Source organism: Cynoglossus semilaevis, chromosome 10 (genome assembly GCF_000523025.1).
Source record: "Cynoglossus semilaevis isolate Cse_v1.0 chromosome 10, Cse_v1.0, whole genome shotgun sequence".
NCBI classification, from domain to species: Eukaryota; Metazoa; Chordata; class Actinopteri; order Pleuronectiformes; family Cynoglossidae; genus Cynoglossus; species Cynoglossus semilaevis.
Genome location: NC_024316.1, coordinates 12,021,370 through 12,036,934, shown reverse-complemented (window position 1 = coordinate 12,036,934; position 15,565 = coordinate 12,021,370). Strand labels below are relative to the sequence as shown.

The 15,565-nt window shown below is 44.6% G+C and overlaps 2 protein-coding genes across 4 annotated transcripts in view; one reads left to right on the top strand and one right to left on the bottom strand.

The window, feature by feature from the left end:
• samd11 (sterile alpha motif domain containing 11) overlaps positions 1-5,731 on the top strand; it is a 94,553-nt gene extending 88,822 nt beyond the window's left edge. For 2 of the 3 annotated variants that reach the window (XM_008318817.3, XM_008318815.3), the window contains 6 exons: positions 522-637; positions 1,251-1,329; positions 1,450-2,273; positions 2,932-3,065; positions 3,623-3,733; positions 3,991-5,731. In XM_008318817.3, coding sequence (XP_008317039.1) covers positions 522-637; positions 1,251-1,329; positions 1,450-2,273; positions 2,932-3,065; positions 3,623-3,733; positions 3,991-4,269 — 1,543 coding nt within the window. In that variant the 3' untranslated portion in view covers positions 4,270-5,731. The remainder of the gene's footprint in view (positions 1-521; positions 638-1,250; positions 1,330-1,449; positions 2,274-2,931; positions 3,066-3,622; positions 3,734-3,990) is intronic. The other variant, XM_008318816.3, reaches the window with a different exon arrangement.
• A 761-nt stretch (positions 5,732-6,492) lies between these two features.
• Positions 6,493-15,565, bottom strand: part of noc2l (NOC2-like nucleolar associated transcriptional repressor) — a 13,900-nt gene continuing 4,827 nt past the window's right edge. The window contains exons 12-18 of the mRNA XM_008318813.3: positions 13,406-13,519; positions 12,415-12,516; positions 11,632-11,775; positions 9,096-9,209; positions 8,802-8,943; positions 7,290-7,391; positions 6,493-6,768 (exon numbers count right to left, since the gene is read on the bottom strand). Coding sequence (XP_008317035.1) covers positions 6,650-6,768; positions 7,290-7,391; positions 8,802-8,943; positions 9,096-9,209; positions 11,632-11,775; positions 12,415-12,516; positions 13,406-13,519 — 837 coding nt within the window. The 3' untranslated portion in view covers positions 6,493-6,649. The remainder of the gene's footprint in view (positions 6,769-7,289; positions 7,392-8,801; positions 8,944-9,095; positions 9,210-11,631; positions 11,776-12,414; positions 12,517-13,405; positions 13,520-15,565) is intronic.

The window sequence follows — 15,565 nt, the reverse complement described above, 5'->3', positions numbered from 1 at the left end:
GAAGGGTGTAAAAAAGGAGAGAAGGGATGAGTGTTAATTAGAAGGTCCTTCAGCCCCTGGCCCCGGTCAAGACACGGGGGCCGCCCCAGCTGTCGGAGCATGACACACTTGCATTGTGCGTTCAGCTCTCATTATGTGTGTGGGTTTGAAGTTGTGTATATCAAGTGTGGATGTACATATACATATATATAAATATATAGTGTGTGTGTGTGCGTGTGTGAGGCAACAGGGGAAGGAAAGGCTGTGGTCCAGGGTACAGCGATGGCCAGCGGCGGTTGTTGTGGCGTGGCAAGACTGATGAGGCACCGGGGCAACACGGGGGCCTCTGCTGCACCACTGATAAAAATACACTGTGCACATTAGAGCTGCAGAGCACACACGCACAGACACACACACACACACACACGTGCTGTGCTGCGAAAGAAACCTTAAACTCTCCTGTCTCCCACATACACTCATTCAGGTTGTTCTCCTTCAAGAGTCTAATGTACAGATGTCTTCATTTATGTGTGTCTCCACAGAGAACTCTCACACCCTCCTCCCTTACTCTCACCTCCGACCGCCCCCCACATCACCTTAGGACCTCACCTGCGGCCTCCGTTCCTGACCATGCCTTCTGCTCTCTGCCAGGCCCCTGGTGAGTCCAGAGTAAAACACACACACACACACACACACACACACACTGTGATACCAACGAGTAAATAAGTTATATATTACCTACGAATACGTTTATATAGAAGAGTTAAAGTGTAAACACACTTCCTCCTTTGTAAAAATGATTGGTTAAAATCTAATATTTACTTCATGACAGCAGGAGTATCTTTACATGTGTTTATCAGGTGGAGTCTGAAATTCTAACATGTCTCAGAACTTCTTGACCTGCCCACGTATTTGAATCGAGCTGTTAAATGTGTTGTTTTCCTTTGATCTTGATCTTCTTTTCTAATTGGATTGTAACTTCTGAAGAGTTCTAATGAAGAACTGAGTCTATTGGGACATAAATATAAACCCCTCAGAAGAGCTTTAGAGACATTTTAAATCAAACAATGAAGAAGAAGAAGAAGAAGAAGAAGAAGGCTTTTCCCACACACTTATATAAATCTGTAGTCACTTTATTTCCCAGACCAGGGAGCATTTTATTCTAATCCTCAGCTTCACTGCAGGCGATGGTTGACTGTGTCCTTTTCTTATCTACAGTCTTTAGTTTGTGCAGAGATTTGAAATGTGTCGTTTTGTCGTTTGTATTTTAGGCTACGGTTTCCTCCAACCAGCTCAAGCTGAGATCTTTGCTCGGCAGCAGGAGATGTTGAGAAAACAGAATCTGGCCAGGTGTGTGTTCGTTTGTGTGTGATTGGTGGAGAGGAGTCACTTACACACACACATACACCTATGTGTTCTAATGTGCAGTTGACCTGGATGTTCTGGTTACTTTGTGTTTGGCTGCTTTAGACTTGAGATGTCTGCAGAGCTGCTGAGGCAGAAGGAGTTAGAGAATCTCCACCAGCGACAGCAGCAGCAGCAGCGTCTTCTGGGCTCAGACTCTCTGGGAGCTCTACCTCCTGGCCTGCCCTCTGACCATCCGGCCCTGCGGAGTCTCCATGAAATTCCAGAGGGCCACCCTCTCCGCGAGGAACTGGTCCGCCGCTCAAATGCGATGCTGGTGCTTCGCCATGGGGCAACCGCGCCCCTCCTCACACTCAACCACCACCAGCAGCAGCAGCAGCAGCAGCAACAACAACCAGGGACGTCCTCTACTCTAAAAGACAGCCTGGCACAGAACTCCACTGCTGAGACGGAGGCTGAATCCAGGAAGCACCTTCGCAGAGGCCCCCAGATGGAGCTCCGAGCAGGGCACCACACAAGAGAAAGAGAGGGCAGAGGACGGGACGGAGACAGGGACAGAGACAGGGACTTGCAGGATGAGGAGATGAAGGACTCAGACAGTGAGACAGAGATGTGCTCAGAGAGACAGGAGAGCATGTCTGCCAGGTCCACCAGCAAACCCAGGGACAGAGAGACAGACGGTGGTAAGGAGACTGGCAGCAAAGGAGTGTGTGACACTGCCAAGGAGCCTGGAGAGAGCTCAGACAGGCTGAGCGCCCCCTGCAGCTCAGCAGGCACAGAGTCACCCAGTCGCCATCTTTTCACTCCTGGACTCAGCAAGGCTGATGTTAAGTACCACCTCCCTCCTGGGTTTGGACCTCCACTGCCTGGACTTCACACCCAGCCGTTTCCATTTGGATTTCCATACATCAACCCCTACTTTCACACAGGTGAGACACTATCACCACCAGCAGGTTTTGATTCTCTGTCTCTCTCTCTCTCTCTCTCTCTCTCACACACACACACACACACACACACACGTCTGAAACCTGACATGTGAAACCCATTAGTGTCACCCTGTGTTGGTGTGTCTCCAGTGTGGAGACCTCTCTCTGTTAGGGGCCCTGCCTCTGACCCCAGTGTGACCTGTGTGAACACCAGCAGGACAGCTACAAGGTTAGGAGGGAGAAGGAGAGAGGAGGGAGTTGTTTTGTTCAGAACCATAGAGAGACTGGTGTTGTAATGTAAACACCTCTGAAGACATCTGCTGCTCCATCTGAACACATGGAAATGAACCTTTAATATTGAATGTACAATAATGACAGATCCAGATGTTGTTACACTCCCCTTATCTTTAGGTCACAGTCACCACTGGATAAACACACATTTAATCAACAGCTCATCTTGATCCATTCTGGTACCTGTCGTCAACAGTACCATAAGACTGATCTAACATTATGTTGAAGGAGAACAGGAGGAGAGAACGGTCTAACGTTCTCCACTGTCTTGTCTGCGCCGTCCATCCCTAAAATCGTGGCGGAGAATAAAGAGACTGTTAATGGCTGCTCTTGGTTTACCCACCGTTTCCACCCACCGCTGCTCTTTCAGGCTCTGTGGGAAGTCTTCTGATGGATGGGGAGGACTCGGCCACGGCAAACCCTGCGGAGGACATCAGCAAGTGGAGTGTGGAGGACGTGTGCGGCTTCATAAGCAGCCTGGCCGGATGTGCTGAATACACACAGGTGAGTGAGTAACGGGGGTGGGTGGGGGGAGTGGGAGAGAGACGAGGGGGTAGACGTCAGGATCAGGCTGATCATGAGACAGTTCTATTCTATTTGTGGGCTCAGTGTGTGACTGTTGTTGAGCAGCAGTGTGATCACGTGTGGTTGACGTGTGTGGACTGTTCCAGAATGAAACCGACCTTTAATCTGTTTTGTTAATATGTGGACTGACGGTAGAATGAAATTTTAACAGCGCCAGGACTAAAGTAGGAAAAAATAATAGAAATAAAATATAACAAGGACTGGAAAATTCCAAAGGACTGGATTCAAGATGTTGTAGGTGTGAAGTGTCAACCCTGGTGAAGACATCAGCTACATGAGCACCTGAGTAAATAACTCAGAACTAACCAATGAATCAACTAATTATGGCCAGTGAAGTCAGGTAAAGTGTGTGTATCATTTTGGAACAGTCACTGTAAAGTAGGTTGAGTGTGTTTGCTGTGGGTTTGGAGTGTGTCTTGTTGGTGTGTGTGTGTGTGTGTTGGCTCCAGTGGCTGAAGCGGCTGTGTCTTCGTCAGGTGTTTCGGGATCAGGCCATTGACGGAGAGACTTTACCGCTGCTCACTGAGGAGCACCTGCTCAACACCATGGGACTAAAGCTGGGGCCCGCGCTCAAGATCCGCTCACAGGTACACACACCACAGAGCAGCCTGTGTGTGAGGGAGTGTGTAGTGATCACTCAGAGTGAACTGTGTGTGTGTTTCCTGTCTGTAGGCCCACAAATATCAGCCAGTGTAGCAGAGCTGGTTCTCTGATGAAAGCCTGTCCTGTAGTGTACAGCCGTCTACCTCTCTCTACCTCTCTCTCTCTCTGTGACTAACACACACTCCACACCGTCACTGTAACACACAGGATGATTAACAGTCCTATGGTCTCGTCTCCACAGGTGGCTCGGCGGGTCGGCAGGCTCTTCTACATGACCGGGTTCCCGCTGGCGTTCCCGTTTCCACCTTACGCCTCTCTGCGCCCCACAGACCGAGATTCCCTTACGACGCCCTCGGACGCCCCGGCGCCCCTCTCTCTCTCCCTGCCCCACAGACCCACGTCCACCAGCAGCAGCTCCTCTCCCTACAGCGGCCCCACTCCCGGCTGCTCCTCCCCAAAGCAGGAAAACGGAAACGGATCGACGGTGATGGGGAGGTACGAGGCCAAAACACCCTCGTAGGAGCAGACGGGCGGGAGGGAGGAGGTGCTGAAACTGAAACAACACACTGACTCCTGGGCCCTATTCATCAGACTCCCCCACCCTAGGAGTGTTTTTTTCTGAAATTTATGGGAAAATGTTGGACTGGATTAAAAGAGACCTGGACAGAATTGAACCGTCTCCTGTAAAGCAATCAGCTCCACTGCAGCCCAGCAGAATCCAAAGAAAGTCAGTTGGAAGGAGAAACATGAAGCAGCAGAGGAAGAGAGGAGACAGAGAGGAGAAGGAGACAGCTGGTCACAGAACGCCTGCCAAAAAAGGAAGAAAAAAAAGCCAAACCCTGCCACAAATGCGACATTCTTGCAAGTCAGACAGTCAGACGCTGGAGGAAACTCGTCCTTCCTTCCTGGGCTGGAGGAAGCTCTGCTCACTCACTTGTAGTCTCTCTATCTACACTCTCACCACAAGCCCTGCAGAAACCAGAAATTAAGACAAGACTCCTCTGCACTCTTTTCTCTCCCTGCTGCCATAGTTTGTGGAGCCAAACGGCAGCACTGAGCTCTCTCTCTCTATCTGTCTCTATGTCTCTCTCTCTCTCTCTTGTTCTTTTTTTTTGTTAGCCTGGAGTTGAAGCGTACGCTGAGCAGCCCCAGACCCGACCAGCTCCCTTTTATCACTGCAACTATGCATTCCACTGTTCCGATACCAAAGATGAGCGGACGTGTGGAATTGGACCCAGGTTTCACAGAGTGTCTGCTCCGTTTTGCATTAACGTTCTCAGAGAAAGACCGGTCCGACAGCCAAGCGTGGGCTAGTGTCTCAAACCGTGGACGCTGTTCGAGGCGACACTGGTCAAACTGTCGTTTCCTGACACGCAGACTTTAAAGTGAAATGAAAAGCCTCTCTGGCTTGGATGGGTTTTGTCGTTGAACGCTTCTTGTGTTGACTACTGTGGGAAGTAGGAACACCATGCAGAACTGTACAGAATCCGGCTTAAGATGAAAATATCCTGAAGGTTAAACACGTGGTACTTTACCTTTTTGTTAAACGTAGTTGCACGAATAATGTTTTCTTTACTGAAAAAAATGTGACTTGCTGAACTTTGTGGGTACTTCTGTTCATACTTTTTTTAAGTGTCATATTAAAGGAAGACGCTCCAATCTTGAATCGCTATTGCAGCATATAAACGAGGAAAAAAAATATTTATAGGACTTTTGACGTAGTACATAAAGCAGATTATGAAATGTATTCTAATTAGCTCTTCAGACAGATCCAAAGAAAACTGTCACCTGGTTCTCTCTTGGTTGCAGGGAAAAGAACGGCACAAAGCTCTTAATGCAAATGTTTTGATTTTATGGATTTTTTAAGAAAAAAAACTAAACAAGCAATGGATTAAAAATGGTCTCTAGATTTCCCTTAAAATGTTTTTGTCTTCATCCTATTTTTATATTCACCACCTGGGTGAAATAAATCCTAAAGAAACTCCTGTGTTTTCTACTTTCTCTCCTGACTGCAGCAGAGACTTCTCTCCTCAGGTGTCACTGCTGAGGGAAGAGCTCAGCCACCAGGGGGCCAGAGTTCAGGTCAACACCAGCCATCAGTGTGAGGTTCACCTGCAGTACAGGGCCTCCCAGCCTGTGGGGTACAGCTGACCCCTCCTCATACACTCAGACTCAGGGGCAGATCTAGGATCGGGACTAGATTTGATCCACGAGTCATAGTTCTAGAAGTTCAAAGATAACTCTTCTTCGTTATGACGTCATTTAGACTGTCATACCGGTTTTCTATGTCTGCAGAAAATTCATATAAAGATAAGTCTTCATTCTTTTTAGAGAAGCTGGTGAAAATTGCAGTTAGGGTAGAAAAAGTGAAGCAAACCTGAGTGGGTGTTGGGATGGAGGGGGGGAAACTGGCACAGGCACAGACCAGTCTGTGTTGCTGCTCCACCACCTGGGCAGAGAATCCTGGCACGGCATCAGACGCCACTCTGCCAGTCTGGCACAACACGGCTGCCTCGGGGCAGAACACCCGTCTCTCTGCCTCCTCCCCTCCCTTACTGGTCGGCTCTGTCTGGCCCAGTTCAGCCCAGCTCGGTCCTGTCCTGTCCTCACTGAGCCAGAGACTGGTTACAGGTGTGCACTTACAGCCAGGACACAGATGAATTAGTTCAGGTTGAGTCGTGTGTCAACCTGCTGCAGCTGATCCAACGTCTCTGCAGGACAAAAAAAAAGAACTGAAACCGTCTTCAGATTTTTTCAGAATATAATTTTACCGTTTAAGAAAATTATATCACAAACATATTTGAGCTGTACAATAGAAGTCACTAAAAAGCAAAGAGCTGAATAGAAATGAAACCCAGTAATCTGAGGTTCTCAGGAGACCTTTGGTGGAACGTTGGACCTCAGTCGTCATCAGAGAGCTCCAGGTCCTCCACTACATCTTCATCTCCCTCCGCCAGCTTTATCAGAGCGGACGACGACATTGGCTGAGGACCTCTGGACGCTGCATCATCATCATCATCTGTAACACGTAAGGAGAACGTTTCAATACAGTTTAACTGTTTCTGTCTGGTGTTCATCACTGTCCTGAGTTTTATAGTTGAGGTCATGGTTCAATGAAAGACTAATAATTGAAGAAAACTATTTGTTTCATACGGCAGTCTTCACTCTTTGAGTTGTCATTTTTCAGCTGCACAATAAATATATTCAGTTGTCACAGTGCCCTCTTGTGGCCAAAGAGAATATAATTTTTGATATAACCGTAAGTTCTGAATAAAAGTCGCAGGACTAACCAAAGTACTTAACAAAGCTGCGACTAGTAGTCGGAATGTGTGTTTATGACTACGAGAAAATGTTTTTTAGTTGACATCTGTGTGAGTGACAGACATACGACTGTTGTCAGTGTTTAATGTAAAGGAGACACAGACAGTGGCTGTCATTGATCACAATGTTCACTGTTGCTGCTGCTCACTGTCAGTCAACATCAGCACCAACCACACAAAACAGCTGCTTCTCTAGAGAAAATAAAAGCTGTTTACAAACCTGAGTCTTCCTCTGCTTCCTCATCATCGCTCAAGTCAGACAGATCAGCATCATCGTCATCATCATCGTCGTCGTCGTCTGTCCCATGACCATTCTTTTTACCTTAAGAGACACAGTTCAAGTGTTAGGTGAGCTCTGCTTGGTGTCACCTTTAGATATTTTTGCATTTGCATAAAGGTGGATCCACAAAAAAACAAAACAACAAAAAGTACACTGGTCACTCTGCAGGCAAAAGTGGTCCAACCCACACTGTCAGTCCAATGTCACTGACATCCCCACGACCTCTTTAGTCATAAGGATCCACACAGGTATTACTGTATACAGTATTTTAGACCCACTTGTGCTGTTCATTATGGGATTTTTACTAAATGTTTTAAGACTTTTTCAGAAAACAATAGTATAGTGAGAAGGGATGCACCAATAACTTTCTGCTTCCAATGGCCTATAAATATTGTGCACACCTAGTACTATCCTTCCTTTATAAATAACATGACAAACTTGTTCACAGACACAGACTTCAGCAACATGTGAGAGAATGACCTCCAATGACCTGCAGACTGATAACTCCCACACACACCGACTCCGCTGCAACAACATCAGACACACACACAAGCAGGCATACGCACCAGTTGAATTCATCCACCTCCCCCCTTCTCTCTCACACTACACCCCCGCTTTTTCCGGCACCATTTGACCTCAGACATCTTTGCTGAGCTCCTGTTTAACACTTTGGTTCCTCAGGATGGACAGTGAGGTGGTGAGTCTGATATCAGACATGTACGTACGTACATACAGTACGTGTGTGTGTGTGTGTGATCGTGTGTAGAGAGGGCAAGCAAGTGGAGTGGGCTGAAAAGACAGACAAAGACAGCAGGAGTGTAGAGTGTGTTAGAACCATGAACTCCTGCTGGGATCCAGACCTCGTTTCCTCGTTCAGGGGTTCTCTGTTCTCTGTTTGTGTATGTGCACAGAAAACTGATCGACAAGAGGAAAAGTTGTGTATGTGTCAAAGGAGAAAGCCTGACAGAGACTCTTTATCAGTTTAATGACACGCACAGATTGAATACATTAATAAACTCCGATGAGGATTAAGGCCACAAAACAGTCACTGTTGTGAGATTAGAGTTGGAATTATTTTCTATTTAAATCAGAGTTAATCTTTGTGAATCTGAGATTAGCAGAACATTTTCCCTTCTATTCCTATTATTTTTAAACCAGATTTAAATTTGAAAATCAAGTTCAAACTATAACTGCTCTGATGATTCTGCTACTGCACAAGTATCAAGGCACAAAACGTAATCAACCCAGAATTTTTAAAGTTAAAATATAAAAATGTTTTAATCAGTGAGAGGCTCAATTTTCTTTAATGAAGCAAAGCCAAACACAAAACAATTCAATGATTTCCGGTGAATAACAGAGTAAGACGTAATAGAGCCACCTGGAGGCCAACGCCGATAGTGCATTATAGGCCAAAGTTGCACACAGTGTGGTGATAACAGTAGTCCGACTTACCTCTAATTTTAAACCCTCCAGTGTCATCTTCATCGTCGTCATCACTGTCAGACTGAAACAGGCCCTTGAACTCTTTCTTGTCCTCTGCTTTTTTCTCCTCAATCTTTTTCCGTTTAATCTCAGGGAGGTCCAGATCCTCCATCTTCAATAAAAACACAAAGGCAGTCAGATAAGTACAGAGTTCTCTCCTCTGAACAAATGTGTTCACTGCAAAGAGAGATATTTCATGATTTCTAGATCAGAATTCTCCCGAGTAACGCCAATGTGATGGGGTAAGTAATAGTAGGTATTTACCCTTTCTTTCCCAGAGATCTCCAGCTGAATCTCCTTTTCTCTCAGCTTCTTCCACTGGGTGTAGTACTTGCTGAGAGGCGTCCCCTCCTCCTGGACCTGCTTCTCCCAGGCCACCTGTAGAGAAACATGGAGAATAAAACCTCTGGAGAATATGTTCAGGTGTGGACGTATGTAGCAGGTACTTAGAAGTAACCATGGGAAACATTTTTGCAGGTTAAAAGTGGCTTTAAAATCATCTTTCTACACCGAAGTGTCTTATAAAATGAGACAAAAAAGATTAAAAATGAGAAAAAAACCCCAAAACAAACGCACACAAAGAGAACACAGAGGAAGCATGAGAGAAGGTAGACCAGCGGATCTTCCACAGCCTCCCCCTAAAGGTATTTGTGGATGGTATTGATTAGGTCCAATCATATTATCTGACCGACAAATTCAATAGAGTGAACAGACCTTGGCCTGCTGCGCCCATTACCTTAACACATTTACCAGTTTACTGTGTGCCTATTGCATTTGGTGACATGGTCGCTCTGGGAGAGAAAAAAAGATTAGAGTGTTAAAAAAAAAAATAAATAAAAATAGAGCAGCTGTTTGTGAATTCAGTCAACACTCAGACAAACAAAACAGAGGCTGGATTTATCTAGAATGGAGTGATTCACTGACATAAGGCCCAGTCCAGGATCAGGTCCAAATGGGTTAGAAGGGTTAGAAGTAAGTAGAGGTTTGCAAAACACTTGAAAAGATTCAGGATAAAGAATTACCTTTTGCCTGGTCCAGCCTTAATTCTGTGCCAGTTACATTTCAGACAATCAAGAGAGATTAGATTAACATGAACTAAAGGGTAAAACCCATTTTTACAGTTGTAAACAGTTGGTGCTAAAAAGAATTAGCACAGAATGCTAAAATGTGAAAGCTAATTTTAAGGAGTCTTAAAAGTGTCTGCAAAATATTCTTGTGTTAAATCTGGAATAACCACTTCCTCAGCTCCTCTGACCCACTGCAACTATGTTTCTTGAAATACTAAATAACAGTCAAAGACTTGTGATTGATACACACCTCCCTCTCCGTCTGACCCTCTCTCTACGTCTGCAGACACACACTCAAAATAACACACTGACAGTGAACACAGCTGCATAGTCACTTATGTGAGATCTAAATTTGTTCCGGACAGACATGACATCAGTGTGTATTTGTATGGGGAGAAGAAGAACTCAGGTCCGATCTCATGTGGTCACAGCAGAACTGTCCAGGACTTATTTTAAGGTCTGATGTGAACACTCATCCATCGGAGGATCATTCAGGGCAGATGTTAATTCTAGGTCTGAATGGGGTCAAAAAGATTCCGCAGGAAAGCTGACGACAAACGCACACCACTGTGCCCTGAATTAATTAGAGCAGCTCTGGGGTTAGGTGACATGTCTGTGGGGGGGTTGCTGACTGCAGGAAGGAGGTCGTGGCCTCTTCTTCTTCTGCTGCAGCAGCAGATCTTTCCTCTTCTTGCCTGTGGTGACACCTCTACCATGACATCATGTCAGGCAGTGGATGCCACGGCGACAGCCTCCGCAAGTGTATCCCTGCTGGTGTTGGCACCTGGCTCTGTGCCACCTCTGTCTGCCTGTTATACTTTGTTAACACACACACACACACACACACAGAGCTAATAATTAAGGCTTCTAAAAGATCACAACGTTTTTGTGCAGTGACAGGGCTGTTAGTCAAATAACATGGCAGCTGATTTGCTGTCATATGAAACACAGAAACCACAGCAACATCTTTTCATGAAAACCTGGCAATGTAAAACAAATTGGTATTAAAGATCAGAGCTGCTTGTCATCGTCTGTTTCTCCTCTTCTTCAGTTCTATACTTATTCCATATCAACAAAATCCAAACTGTAACTTGTTCAGGTGAGAATTCTGTCATTTTTAATTTCAGCACCCAGTCATGAACCATTTGGCCGACACTGCTTTTAGAATTGAATCCTGCTATACAAAACTTACCAATTAAAAAACAGCTTTTGTTTTGGTCCAACTTTGACTTTGTCCAAACTACATTATTCTATTCATCAACTTGTAATTGTGTTTGTGTTTTAAGAAAAGGAATTAGGTTTAGCTGTTCAAAAAGGTTTAATTTTACCAGCAAAACAACAGACTTTAGTTCTAATTTTGTACTAAATGTTGTATTATCTATCTTAATTGTATGAAAGTGTCAAGTTCTACATGTCTGCCTTTATTATTAGTTTCCCAGTGCTTAAAAATCACAAATCATAGGGAAAGCCCTAAAAGAGAAATAACATTTTTAAAAGACAATCACACACTCCCAAAAAAAAAAAAAAAAAAAAAATCAAACTGACCGATATGCAAATGAATGGAAAAGTTAAAATAACTCTAAAATGTGAGTCTAAATCCAGGACCAGATAGTTTTTCCCCATCTTCCTTTTTTACACAGACAGGCAAACGAAGAACGTGCATGTGTATGCATACACACACACACAAGCACGTACACACATTCACGCACATATACACAAACACACACTCTTACCACAGCGGTTGCATCGGCCACTCCGAAGGCGGCCTTCTGTCTCCGTACTGTGATGTGGTTGCTGTTCTCCTGTACCTTCTCCAGCAGCTGGCGTACGGGCTTGCAGTAATTGGCCACTTTGCATTCCTTCAGGAAGGCTTTCAGCTGCAGGGACATGGACAGAGGAGTGAGTTTGTGTATGCTGTGTGTGTGTGTAAAAAAAAGCCCAACGTAGACTTTCCACGTCTGTGTCCACGGAGCTCTGCTTAGGTCTATGTGACCACATGCAGAATTTGAATAAGACCTTCAAAAACAGCAAAAAGGGAAGTGAACAGGGACACCTGTCTGACAGTCACCCAAGATAAATGTATACAAGAAGTAAATAAAACCATTAACATCTATTACACTGAGAAGAAACTTTCCTCGTTACTAGTTTTAGGTCTTCTTCACTAGGAAAGGTGACTTTTTGACTTCTTAATAATGTGATCAGATTTAGATGAAAACGGCAGCCACAGTGGAACCTTGAACAGAAGAGTAGATACTGCCTGTGATTGACAGCCTCGCCCTGCTGTTGCTGTTTTGGTGGGAAAAGGGAGGAAGCTAACTGCCGCGTCATGGCAGCTTTCTAATGTGTAACAAATTGGCTACAAAAACACAGGAGAGTGAACAAACTGAAAATAAACATCTTTGAGACTGAATATTTAAGTGGAACACAGACACTCCTGTTTGTATGAATTAGACAGCTGTTTTGATTCACACGGACAGATTATAATTCCTGTCAAGTCGTATTCTGATGAGTTTCACCTGAATAATGGTGGGCAGGGCGAGTTCTGGGAAGCCAATGGTGGAAGCCTGAGTGTGGAAGTATTCCAGCATCACATCATACAGCTGGTCAATCAGTCCTTCCTGCAGGTTAAAAAAATATTTACCATTGTATCATTTTAATTTCCTCAGAGCCAAGAAGGATAATTCTACAGCTACAAAGAACAGGATGTCCATCTTATAAAAAATAATAATAATATAATTCTATGCAGATGATACTGACTTAGCACTAGAATTAGTACAACTTAAACTGTCCACCAGTTTCTTTTCTCAACTGTGCTTCTTTCCATCATCAAAGGAAAACACCGGAAGTCTACTTTTGTACAGCCTTTATAAATCCTACTTAAGTGTATTTTTATACCATTTCCCTCCGAGACACTTTTCTCACGGATGGCTGCAAGACATGATTGAGATTTCAATATATAATGTTTGAAAAAAAGAAACACTATGGCTATGACAGAGCAATCCATCAGTCAGGAAAGGCAACAAAATAATCTTTACAAATCTCACTGAGCAGGAGCCTTCTTCACTCTTGGCAAATAGATTTGAATCTTTTTTATAGAATATCTGTATTTAGTTACGTATGCCATGATTCACAGTTTTGTGGCAGCTGTCCAGACAACTCCAGTAAAAACAGCCTAAGCAGACGGAGTGTGAGGGATTATCCCAGAAGGCCGTGCGGCAATCCTCTTGGCTGCAGCTCAGAGCAGGGTGACACCAGGCCAGTTTTAGAGTTCTGACAAGGAGTTTTCATCACTGGCCTCAATTCCCTCATGTAAGTACACACACAGAGGCTAACACACACAAACACAGACTCCCTGAGCATTACATGAAAATAACATTAACTGAAGACCTGAAACACAGATGTCATCAGCTGCTGCTGCTGAAACTTCTGAGTGCAACCAAACCTGAGGCACAGAGCGGTGGTGAGGCAAAAGTCTTAAAATGAAGTAAAGATAAAACACTTTCCAACCTTGAAGGCCTTCTCCATCAGGTTGACTTTGCTCAGCTTTAGGATGACTGCAAAGTTGATAGGTTTCTTGCTCATTCTCCCTGGCTTCTTGTTGAAATCCACCTGTTGAAAGATCTGTGGAGCAAAAAATTATCAGTTCGGACATATTTTCACCAAGGGTGCGCAACGTTATCGGCTGCTGATAAATTATCAGTCAATAATGTGATCATTCCTATCGACTGTAATTCAAGCTGACATATTGATCGATAAATAGAGCAAGGTTTCCTACGCTGATGTATCCAGGCAGTGAGCAGACAGCCACCAGTCTCCATCATACTCCTGCTCTGCAGCAGTAACATTAACATAACCGCAGCCAACACACTGTGTCTACACTGGTCCAGCCGTTTTATCAGTGTAAGAGAATGACATCACTTTTTTTTAAAAAAAAAAGGTTCTGTTATTTTCTACACAAACTTAAACTTTTATTAAAAACATGAAAACTTCAGTATTTAATATATTTTTCTTAGTTACTCAGTGAGGCAACAACTACTTACTGCTTTTAGATTTTTTATGAAATAACGACATCAATCCATCTGTTGAGATTTTATATTTTAAGTTTCCATAGCTCATTAAAACACATCATTAAAAATAATTAACACAAATTTATATTCATAAATTAGCTATAATTAATAAGGAACACAAGTTCAGGTTTGATCACCCTGTAGCTTGCCACCTTGTGTCTAGTGTTGAAAAGCCAAAACACGCCGTGATTCAAAGGTACACTACTAATGATGCGTCTCAAATTTACACCTTTCCAATAGCTGAGATACAACTCCCCGGTCACTCTCAACATCAAGGTGGAGCTCATGGCACTACCATAACGGACAATTTACCATCACGTGCTGTGTTTTTATGAATCCAAAAGGATGCAATATTTAAAATATGTTACATATTTCGTTGGCATGACAAAAACAGTGGCCTGCATTCCTTCCACACTGCTGTGCAGCATGTATCGTATGGAAGCTGTGTAACCCCTCAATTATAACTCACCACCACTGAAATCTGCACCGATGTACAGGCGCCAGTGGTATTTTGGTAATTATTCAGAATTCCTCTTGGCGGCGACAGAAGCTCCTGCTTTGCAGCTTTAAATTCTGTTAGCCGCTACACAACACGACAGCGTTAACAGCAATGACACATTTCTATCTTAGACTGTGAAAGTACATCATAGGCGATGTGTGGGCTCCTGGTCTACAAGCTCCAGCTTTCACATCTGCCCACAATGAATTTCTGCTCACATTTGTGTATAAAGCTATTTTTGACTGCGTGTTTCTCCGTATTTCTGTGCATTAGTCCGTGTGAGCTTGTGTGTGTGTGGTCGTTAACATGCTCTATGTGTGAAGCAGAGCAACGCTCCTGGCCGGTGCTGTCTGTACAAACATAGGATGTGGTGGCGGTCTGCGGGGGAGCCTGGGGGAAGTGGGAAGGCATGGACCGATGCTGCTGCATGTACGCACACACACGTAAACACACACAGTTATACACAGACATGCACAGCTGCTGAAACAGGAAGCTCCAAATCACACACCCCCCTCGGAGAAGCGAGAACACACACACACACATACACGGGAGGAAGGGGCTGCTGCTACTGCCGCTCTAATTAAAACAGTAGCAGCATAGCTCAGCCTGACTTTAACAAGGGAAACGGTGGAGGAGAAAAACACAGGAAATATAATGCGTCACAAATAAACCCAGTGTGCTGCTGAAGGGGGGAGCAGAAAGGGGAGAAGTGGCAGTGGTGGTGGTGGGGTGAGGGAAAGTCGTGGCTGGAGGGCAGTAAAAGAAGTGTTGGGTGAGTGGGCCATTGAGAGAGAGAGCGAGAGAGAAAAAGAGCGAGAGGAAGAGAGTGAGAGAGAGAGAGAGGATGTGGTCTAAACAACATGTTAGGACTTGTGTAAAAACCACAAAAGGGCCTTTATCAGGTTGGTTAACTGCTGCACACACGCAACACATGCACAACTTCCAATCGTGTTTGGCCAAGACACACACACACACACACCTGACAGAGATGTGCTGGCAGTTGGGGAGTAGCGACTGGTTTGATTACAAACAAACCTGACCCAACCACCCCCACATACATTCACAGACACCCCCCCCCCCCACCAAACCCCCCAGCAACAT